We start from the raw sequence: 11,145 nt of genomic DNA on the forward strand, positions 1-11,145 counted from the left end.
AGAGTTTTGTCTTCATCTTCGGGCATAAAACTTGGGAAGAAGCCATTGTGCAAAATGGTGAATGTTGAAGTAATTTGTGGGGGTGATTACAGTGTGTATCCCACAAATAATACACTTACATCCAGATATTAGAGTGGATGCGGTAAAAATAGTATCAAAAGAAAGCAGGTGAATTGTATGTAAAAGAACATTTCCTCAATACGAAATTCAAAGGTACAACAGATAATTAACAAAGATCAGTGGCATCATCTCCTGTTCTCACACGTTTTGGGAAAAACCAAGAAATTGCATTCAAGCTCCCAGGGAAAGTCAAGCTCCCAAAGGAGTGTCTCAAAGGGAGGAAACACTCATAAATCCTTCTGATTGAAGTTCGATTGTTAATCACTTGAGGGAACCAGGCTTATCCTCATTTTAGGTGAGTAGATGGCACTGATTATCATGATTACTAGATGACTAGTTTTAAGACCTGTCTTCAATTTAAATTGTAGTTAGGATAATTACCAATGCCAGACTCAATACATTATGCAATGCATATTAATAATTTCTTTTCATAGCTATATTTTCTGGAGTAATGATATGTCTTTACCACTATTATTATGTTCGTTGAGGGTAGTAAGGGGCCCTGTTTCTATACAATATGATTTCTATACTTATACTAGGATTCTAGACGATAAAATTTCTAAAGGAGGAGTAAGTATTTTTGGAAAGCTCCACCAAGAATGTTGTATAAGCAAAGATACTGTTCATCAGGTCAGAGTTATTGATGCCCAGCCAGTGTCTATGCCTCAGACAGTAATAGTTTCTGATTGGGTTTCCAGCTATCCAGTAATATGATATTATCATTATCTCTTATTATCATGCATCCATAGAGTGTCATTTGCACTATAGATATGTGTGACCTCATTTTATAAATACCATACAGAGACTGGGATTGTTAGAGTGTAAATTTCTCCAAGAGTAGATCTTGAGGCAAGGACTTCATGTTTATTTAGTAGATGTTTAGTTGGCATATGAGGTATATTTGGTAGATGATTTCAGGAAGCAAAAATGAGGGAATAGGGAATACGAGACTGAGAAGCGAGAAAGTTGATAAAGTGTGCGATAAGGTATAGATGACTGCTGTAAGCAGCTAATTTTCCATCACTCAGGTGCTTTGAACTAGCCATCAGAACTCTTCTAGGAATTGTCCAAAAGAAGGCTATGGAAACCTTGGCATTTATCCATTGATTCCTGTCCTTTAGCAGCAGAGTACTGGTCCTTGACACATTAAGTCTCAACCACTTCCAAACTACATTGTATATGGTCTGAGCAAGCTCTCAAGACAGTTTGCCCTCAGGAAAAGAAGTAAAACACTTGAGATAGGAAGCTGCCAGCATTCCAGAAAAAGTCTACGGTGGCTGTAGGCCAAGTCGTGGTAGTCCAAAATGACCAGGGATGGGGAGACGGATGTGTCTGATACAGTGATATTTGCAATAGGAAGATGATGGCAAAGAGAAAATAATACAAAATAGACTTTTTGACTTAGGCACATGTGTCCATGATGTCACAATATTAAGATGGTTTTGTCCCTACTATCTTTGTGTTAAATTTGTTTTCATTTGGTTGATGAGGCTAAAAGCTTTGAAGTATTACCTAACATATTTATAGTGGAGACAAAACCCAGCTTAAACTCAGTGCAAGTGAAGAGTGAAGGAAGATCAATCTTTGAAAGAATTGCTAATTGGCTAGATATGTTCTGCTGTCAATATTGGTGAACTTGCCATACGTTAAACACGTCATCATTCAGGGCTTGCATATTCCCTTTCCTCTCTCATAGTGTACCTAAATGTATTAAGGGAATTTTCTTCTTGTCCTGTTGCCTTTCATGTTAAAAATTGTACATTCCACAAGTGAATAACAAAAAATATTTTTGAAAGATGGGAAGAGGAGTGTAGGAGACCTTCCCATACCTCTGCACAAGTCCCAGTTATATGACACAGGCATACCACAAACCATGTTATTCTGCACATAGAATTTTTCCCACGTCTTTGAGAGTCTAGCATAACAAGATGTGATTATAATGAAGTACAATTTTAAACATTTTTCAATGATCATGACAAGCCACAAAATAATGGTTTGAGGGTTGGCATTGACTCCCACAGCTTCCATCAGATAAAAGGTTTGCTGTTCAGTTTCCCTGTTTCTTTCCAGTTAGTGCTTGGGTAGAGGTAGTGGGGGGAGTAGCATATAAATTATCAACTTAGTTGTGTTTCAGAAGAACTCAAGGGATTTTTAAAATACCCACAGCTAGCGAGTATAATACTTTACATCTTAAGTTATAAAATATTGGTATTCACTTAGTAGGATTGACCAAGCAACACATTTTGTCAGATGCCAAAGTTGGAATTAGAAAAGTTTTATGTTAATTTTACATCCTTCTCTAATGCCACTTTATTGCAGTTAGAGATCTTTTATGGAGATAATGCAGTGTGTTTTACACAATAAGGACTGGAAACATATATAAGCACTCATGGCCTTATTAGCTGTGTTGGATGTTTGTCTCTTTTTTTGTAATTTTAAAATAGTATGTGTACATATTTCTGCTGGTGTTAGCTCACCCAAAGACTAATGAGCCTGACATATTTCTAGAGCCATTAAAGGTTCTTCCTTCTTTTGTCCTCCCTCTTTCTTTCTATCCCTCATTTGAATGGGAAGACGATGTTCTAACTGTGACCAACCCATTTATCTCAGTTGAAGCTATTTCCCAAATCTTATGGAACACTTAGTGGAGATGGGGTGTTTGACTTTGCCTAGGAGGACATCCTTAGGCTTCAGATCCATTCCCCAAGTCCTAGTGCATCTCTGGAGATTTTGCTTCCATCAGATAAAAGATGTGCTGCTCAGATTCCCTGTTTTCTTTCCAGTCAGTGCTTGGCTGGGGATTGTGGTGGGAGGAGCACATAAATTATCAACTCAGTTGTGTTTCAGAAGAACTCCAGGGATTTGTAAAATTACAACACTTCGATGTTGGGATGAAGAGGTTGGACAACTGTACAAACTACTGTGGAATTTTGTGTATTAACTTTAGGTAGCTTAAAGCATTACACTTTGTCATTTTCTCTTTTTGGTTGCTACTGATGAACATTTATTTTTATTTTTAAAAAATATTATGTTAACATTGTGAACAGATTTTTGGATAGAGTAATTTTGTGAGGTAGATTTAATCTACCAAATTTGTCTTGAATTTCTCTTCTGATTTTCTTGAAATTCCGCTTTTTTAGAGAGGTTTTAGTTTTTAAGGCTATGAGACTTTAAACATTTTCTTATAGCATTAATTTCTTGACCAGTCTAGGATTGATTTCCTATATGGATGAACTAAACATCTAATTTCATCATCTTCTATAGGGATAATCATTTTCTCCAGCTACAATTATTGATTAGACCATTTTTGCCCTAAGACACCACCTCTGTCATACACTACAGTTATGTACAATCATGGGTCTTTTTCTGAGTGCTCCATTCTGTCCCACTGATGTATTTCCTATCCTTGTGCCAATGTCATATTGTCTCCATAACTCTGGCTTTATAAGTTTTAATACCTGGTACCGCAGGTCTTTTCAAAGGTTTCTTGCTTGTTCTTTATGATTTGCATTTTCTAAATACATTTTAAATTAGTAATTCTACAATTCTACAGAAAGTCCTAGTGAGATTTTGATTGGAAAGGAATTGAGTAAATAGATTAATTTGAGAAGAATTGACATTTTTATAACACCAAGTTACGTAATCCAGGAACATAGTGTTTCTATCAATTTATTTAGAACTTCTATAATGTTTCTCAATAATTTTTTTTTAAAAAAATCAGAATTCTCACTCTAGGCCAAACTTTTTTAATTATATATTGCTGACATAACCATAAAGATACTGTATATACCTTGTAATGATAAGAAGTATGTGACACAAAAAAATGAAATGTTTACTCTCATTATATCTTAGGCTGTAATTGTTTCTAAATTTGGTTCTAGGTTTAATGATGGGGTGGGTCTTGTTTTAAATCACTACACACACACAAAAATGGATTCATCTTACACATAATGGCTTTGTGTACTAAAAATTTAAATGATGGTGAAATCCAATGACTCTTCTGATGTTTCTTCCCACAGTACTTTTCCATATTGGCTTGGATGGACAAACAAAATCAAACAGTGCTAAAAGAATTTATTCTAATGGGAATCACAGACTTGCCTGAGCTGCAGGCTCCATTATTTGGGCTCTTCCTCACCATCTATGTGATCTCAGTGGTGGGCAACTTGGGCATGGTCATCCTCACCAAGATGGACTCCAGGCTACAAACACCCATGTACTTTTTTCTCAGACACCTGGCTTTCATTCATCTTGGTTATTCAACAGCTGTGGGCCCCAAAATGTTGGCAAGTTTTGTAGTTACTCAAACTACAATCCCCTATAATTGGTGTGCTACACAGTTATCTTTATTCATCTTGTTCATCATTAGTGAACTTTTTATTCTGTCAGCAATGGCCTATGACCGCTATGTGGCCATCTGTAACCCCCTTCTCTACACAGTCATCATGTCACAAACGGTATGTTGGGTTCTGGTAGCAGTCCCATATGTCTACAGTGCCTTTATCTCTATGATGACCACCATAAAGATTTTTATTTCATCCTTCTGTGGCTTTAACGTTATCAGTTATTTCGCTGTGAATTCGCTGTGTTCAAGCACACACGAAATTGAGTTGATAATACTGATCTTTTCAGTGTTTAATTTGGTTTCATCTCTTCTGATAGTCCTTGTGTCCTATATGCTAATCCTTAAGGCCATCCTCAGGATGAACTCTGCAGAGGGCAGGCGCAAGGCCTTCTCCACCTGTGGATCTCACCTGACAGTGGTAGTTGTGTTATATGTGACTCTATCCTTTATGTACATGCAGCCCAAGTCCAGTCATTCTTTTGATACTGATAAAATGGCCTCTGTATTTTACACTGTGGTAATACCCATGCTGAATCCCATGATCTACAGCTAGAGGAACAAAGAGGTAAAAGGAGCCCTTCAGAGGCTTTGGAAAAATATGTGCAAACTCCCTATATAAATTTCAGTATAGAATACATATACAATAAATTAGGTTCTAGGCAACTGTTTATTATGTATAATAAAGCTTTATAAAACAGTAATATGGAAAACACAAGGGAAACTACAAATGTTTTCCTTATTTTCAACTTATAAATGTTCAAGCAGTGATCATCCTTCTGTTATTAACTTTGATTTTGTCCTCAAGTCTCAGTACAAGAGACCGAAATCTGGGTCACTGTTCTTGCATTGCCAAGAGATTATGTTATAATTGAAGGGAAGTCTTTGTTAACGTATCTCCCATTAGATAATCTTTTTTAAAGGCATTCTTGTGTCATTTAATAAAATATTTTATTTGCATCTTACACACCATTTAAATACCAGTATCCATCATACTGGGATATTGACGTATAGAAGGTAGTAGGTACTGTTTTATGTGCTGGGCACATGTACAGCAATGAAGAATACATCAAAATGTCTGCCTTAACGATACTTTGACTCTATTTCCCTTGTGGTGGGTGGCATCTGAGATTTCTGTTAAATTATCATGTGTGAGCATGTAAATGCTTAAGAAAGTAGCAATAAAAGTGTAATTATTTTCGAGAGGCATAATCGTGTGCTTTAAACATCCACAAGGATCTTCAAGTTAAAACACTACAAATAATAAGTGAATTTTTCAAGGTTGGTGGCTATATGGTCAACATATAAAAGAGGAATCATTGTGTTATATACTAACAAAAAACAGGTAAAAATGAAATTTTAAACTATCAATTATATAGAAAAAATCTGTAAAATACTTGGGAAAAACCTAGTGAACAATTTGCATGACTTACTTGCTAGAAACTACAAAAATATCACTGAGTTATTAAAGAGGACATAAATGTAGCAACATATCATGTCCATTGTTTGGAAAAAAATAAATCTTGTGATGAGGTCAGCTCTTTCTAAATTTGGCTATAGATTTAATGCAGTCACAATGAAAATTCCAATAGCATTTTTTAATACTCAAGCTGGCATCAAAATTTATGTGAAAATACAAAAGATCAAGAATAACCAGGGCAATATCCTCAAAGAAGGAAGAATATGGAGGACTTCCAATAACAGATATCAATTCTTTTAACTGAGCTGGATTATTTTAAAAAATATTTTTTTAGTCACATATGGAGAGATAGACCAATAGAATAGATAAAAATGAAGCCCAAAAATAGACTCACATGTGCAGTTTCACTTGATTTAAAACAAAAATCCATTGCGATGTTGTGAGGAAAGGAGGGCTTCTCAGAAAATGGACCTAGCTTGATTAGTTTTCTTATGTAAAACATGAATCTTAGTCATTTACTTGCATCATATCTAAAAATTAAGTGAGACATATAACGTATAAATGTGAAAGCTAAAATAAAATGTCTGGAAGAAAAGTAAAATAATCTCTTCATGATTTAAGATAGGCAAAGATTTCTTAAAATTTAGATAAATGAAAGTCCATCCAAAGAAAAACTTGTGTTGATCAAAATATGTCATAAGAGAGTGAATAGGAAATCCTGAGAGAACACATTTGAAGCGCATACACCCTACAAAGTACTGATATCAGTAATTTGTGGGGAAAAAAAAACACATTACCACCACCACCAAGTTGCCTAACTTCTAAAATCACTGTGATCAAGACAGTCAACCTAATGGGAAAAAAGCAAATAAAAGGGCAAGCCACCTGAAGAAATACTTCACAAATGAGGATATCAAAGCAGCCAAAAATTACATAAATGTATTTAAATAATCATTAATCAGGTAAACGCAAGTTATGGCTATACTGGGGGATCACTACTCAGCCATGAGCATGGCTAAAATTCAAACGTTTCTTTGAATAATAATTCAAAATGTTGATGAGAATGTGGGGAAACTAAAAGTCTTTTACTTGTTTGAGAAAGTGTACATTGCTATAAAAACTTTGGGGGAAAAGGGTGGTAAATACTAAATTTCAGTATGTATCTTCCTTTATCATACAGAAATTCCATTCCTGAGTAATAAAATCCCCTGGAGGATAAGTAATAGAATGTTTCTGGCAGATGTAGTCATCATAGATGCTAAATGCTTATCAAGGGTAGAATGGGTGAATATATAATGGCATTTTCAAAAAATATATTCTACACAACAGTACAAAGAAGAAAAGGAGGGAGGAGAAGGAGCAGGAGGGGAAAGAAGATGAATAAATTTTACATGAAAGACACCAGACTCTCCAAAACTTACACCCGTATATACCAATAGAAATGGTACTGGCTAGTACTCATAAGCTATGGGCACTTAATATAAGTTATGTAGTTAGTTTTAGAATGTGTGATACAGTTACAGAAGTACTGCATATAAGCAAGAATGCAAAGTTGATTTCACATTTGAAAATGAATGACATAAATCACATAAATTAACATTGTTATAAGTTAAAAGAAAAAAATTGATTTATGATAAAACTCAACATTGATTTGTAATAAAGTGCCTAGCAGAGCAGAATAGAATAAAACAATATTATAAATGGTATCTATAAAAATTCTGTATATGGGGGAGATAATGATCAGGTTGAACACAGAGGATGTTTAGGGAAGTGAAAATACTCTGCATGATATTATGAGGACAGATACATATCATTACATTTAGCAAACCTACATAAAACCTGTAATGTACTATTGAAACGTTGAAAATTTTCCCTCTGAAGTTGGCCCTAAGACTAGCAGATCCAGTCTCACTATTTATATTCAGTATGAATTGGACATTGTAGCTGGTTCACTATGATAAGGTAAGAAACAAAATTTATAAAGGTAGGAAATCACAAACTGTGATTTCCTGATTTTTTGGTAAATGTTATTAAACACACAGAGACAAATCTATAAATAATTTATTAGAAATGATAAGTGAATTTAGCAAATTTGCTGAATACAAAATAAATTTAGAAAAATCAGTCTTATTTCTACATCTTATCCACAATTAGAAAATAAAATTGAAGGATATATGGAACCATTTAAAATAAACCTAATTTAGGAATAAGTCTAATAAAAAATGTAAGACTCTAGTAATGTTATGTGTAAAATTTTAACAAGGCCTTTGAAAGAGATAAATCAATGAAAATTCATACCAAATATATTCATGGATTGGGAAACTTATTATTGAAATGATGACCAATATCTTTAGATTGGTCTATAGTTTCTGTATCATCCCAACATAAATCCTTTCTTCCTGCCTTCGTCCCTCACTCCTTCTATATTTCCTTCTTTTACATCTTTCTTCTTCCTTTTAGAACTTTGGAAGCTGAATGTAAAATTTATTCAGAAAGGCAAAACATCAAAAATGTCAAAGATAATCTTGAAGAAAGAGAATAAAGTTGCAGAGTTACACTACCAGATGTCATAGATCATTATAAAGCTAAATAATTAAGAAAATATTTTCCTGAGGACAGCCAGACTGATCAATGGAACATAATAGTAACTCCAGAAACAGATTCACATATAAATTATTACCTAATTTACTGTAGAAACCTGTTTTCAAAATGGTAAAGAATAATCTTTTCAATATATGCTATTAAGAAACTTGTATATCTATTTTGAGAAAAAAAAGATCTACACTCCTACCCATACCCTATACAGAATCAATTCCACCCAGACTACAGATCTAAATGTTCAATACAAACAATAAACATTTTAGAGGAACATGTAGTGGGACACCTTTGTACAAATTTCAATAAGAATACACAAAGCAGCAACTATACAACATTTAAAAAGATTAATTGAACCATGTTAAGAAATTCTGTTCATCAAATTTAATAGTGTGAAAAGGGAAACACTCACATTGAGAGAGGATATTTTTATCAGACCTACAAAAGCAGACTTATATATCTAACAGGGAACTCATATACAAAATATAAAAATAACTCACTAATCAATAAATATTTCACTTGAAATACAATACAAAGATGACAAAAGACATGGACAAGCACTTTTCAAAAGAAAATATCTATTGAACATATGCGAATGTCCTCAATTTCATTCAGCATTAAAATAGTGCAAACTATCACTGTGATATGTATGATATGATATCCATACACATCATCCAGAATGGCTAGAAACAAAATAATCTAAAATATTAAATCTTGACAAGGATATTGAGCAATAATAACTATTTGCAGGGCTAATAGGAATGCACATTGTTATAACTACCCTAGAAACTCACTTGGCAGTATTTACTAGCACTGACTATGTGCATCCTATGACTCAGCAATTTCAGTGCAAGGAATATAATGCAAATAGAAATACATTCGAGATTAAGCCAATCAAGATTGTGTATTAGTGTGGACACAAGGAGTTTGAGAGTAGCTGTTTTTTTTTTTTTTTTTTTAAGATTTTATTTTTTCCTTTTTCTCCCCAAAGCCCCCCAGTACATAGCTGTGTATTCTTCGTTGTGGGTTCCTCTAGTTGTGGCATGTGGGACGCTGCCTCAGCGTGGTCTGACGAGCAGTGCCATGTCCGCGCCCAGGATTCGAACCGTCGAAACACTGGGCCGCCTGCAGCGGAGCGCGCGAACTTAACCACTCGGCCATGGGGCCAGCCCCGAGAGTAGCTGTTTTTAATTACTACAATGAGGAAATGTTTATGTATAATGGCATTATTTTTAATAAACTATAAATTATTATCTTTAGCAAATACATGAAAAAATCCATTTTTATCTACTTGAAGTCAAAAATCTGTGAAAACAAGTTTTATGTTCATCAAAACGTAGATTGGAATGGAATGTTTATGATATCATTAGTTATAAAACTTACAAACTGGAATCAACTCTAATATTCAACAATAGAATAATGGATAACTTTGAGGTATATTTATAAAAGGGACTTGTACAAAGAAATGAGAATGAGCAGTACAGAACTACCTATAACAGTATATTAAGTGAAAGAACCAAGACACAAGAAAAAGAAATATTTATAGGATTTCTTCTTTATAAAGTAACAAAAATAGGTGAAAATAATCTATGCTTTTAGTCAGATCAGTAGTTATTCATTTGTGTGTGTGTATGCATGTGTGTGTGTGTGTAAAGGGACAGTTTATGGTAGAAAGGAGAATGGAGGATTCTTTGGGCTCCTGATAATGTTTTATTTTTATTCTTGTAATTGCCATTCAGTTTAAATTCTGATTATGCACATGTAAGTTTGTAAAAATTTATTTATGATGTTTGCATGTGTTAATATGTACATTATGCTTCAATAATAAGTTGAAACATCAACAAAAGAAAACAGCTGCATATATATTATTTTCCCTTGTGAATTTTTAAAACAATACAATAAGCATTGTTCAATCATTTCTCCATTATGTCCTCAGCAATAAGGTCATAAAAAACCACTATATTAAAAGGAGATAATTAAGTGTTGCAAGAGAAACTAAAATACCTGTCTTACAGATACAATGTTTTGGTTCTACATTTCTGGGTTGCAACAGGAAAGAGTTAACCAAGAGACTTTGAAAAGGTATCACACATAACTTTCTTTGTATGGAGATAAAAAGATACACTGTATAATTAGCAGATATCCCATTGGTTTTCTTTGAAGCTTTTAAATGCATTAGGCATAATCAACAAATGGTATTCTTTCTCCTCAGGGAGGGTCTCAAAGAGGAAAGAAACCCAGAAATCCTTCTTTTTGGGTTATGTTCGGAAGACATGGGGAGCACAGAGGGATTCCTCATTAGAGGTGAGTAGACCGCACTTGTTTCTGTGACTAACTCTCAGAACTCCAGTGACTCTTCATGGCCCCATGCTTCATTTAAATTTTACTGACTAATACCCCACATCAGTGATTTAGCCATAGCTTTAGCAAGCTCCTTTAGTATCGGAAGTTGCTAGGCTAGTATAATGTTGTAAACATCTTTATTATGCTTTTTGATGAAAGCTAGACATTTACTTTAATGTAGTTAGTTTATATTCTTTGAACAGCAAAAAATGCAACTTCTGTAAAAGGAGTTAGTGTTGTTAAGAAACTCCATCTCCAAGTCATTAAGATTTTCATAATTATTTTCTTTCACTTGAACTCCTAATCAAGAGGTTAAATATGATAT

General features: G+C 34.0%; 1 protein-coding gene across 1 annotated transcript; it reads left to right on the forward strand.

Annotated features, from left to right (window-relative positions):
• The first annotated feature begins 4,160 nt into the window (after positions 1–4,160).
• LOC139040497 (olfactory receptor 8K3-like) lies at positions 4,161–5,018 on the forward strand. The gene has a single exon (XM_070487273.1). It carries the CDS (start codon positions 4,161–4,163, stop codon positions 5,016–5,018), a length of 858 nt encoding a protein of 285 aa, XP_070343374.1.
• The last annotated feature ends 6,127 nt before the right edge of the window (positions 5,019–11,145 follow it).

The sequence above is a fragment of the Equus asinus genome, chromosome 17, assembly GCF_041296235.1.
Source record: "Equus asinus isolate D_3611 breed Donkey chromosome 17, EquAss-T2T_v2, whole genome shotgun sequence".
Classification (NCBI taxonomy): domain Eukaryota; kingdom Metazoa; phylum Chordata; class Mammalia; order Perissodactyla; family Equidae; genus Equus; species Equus asinus.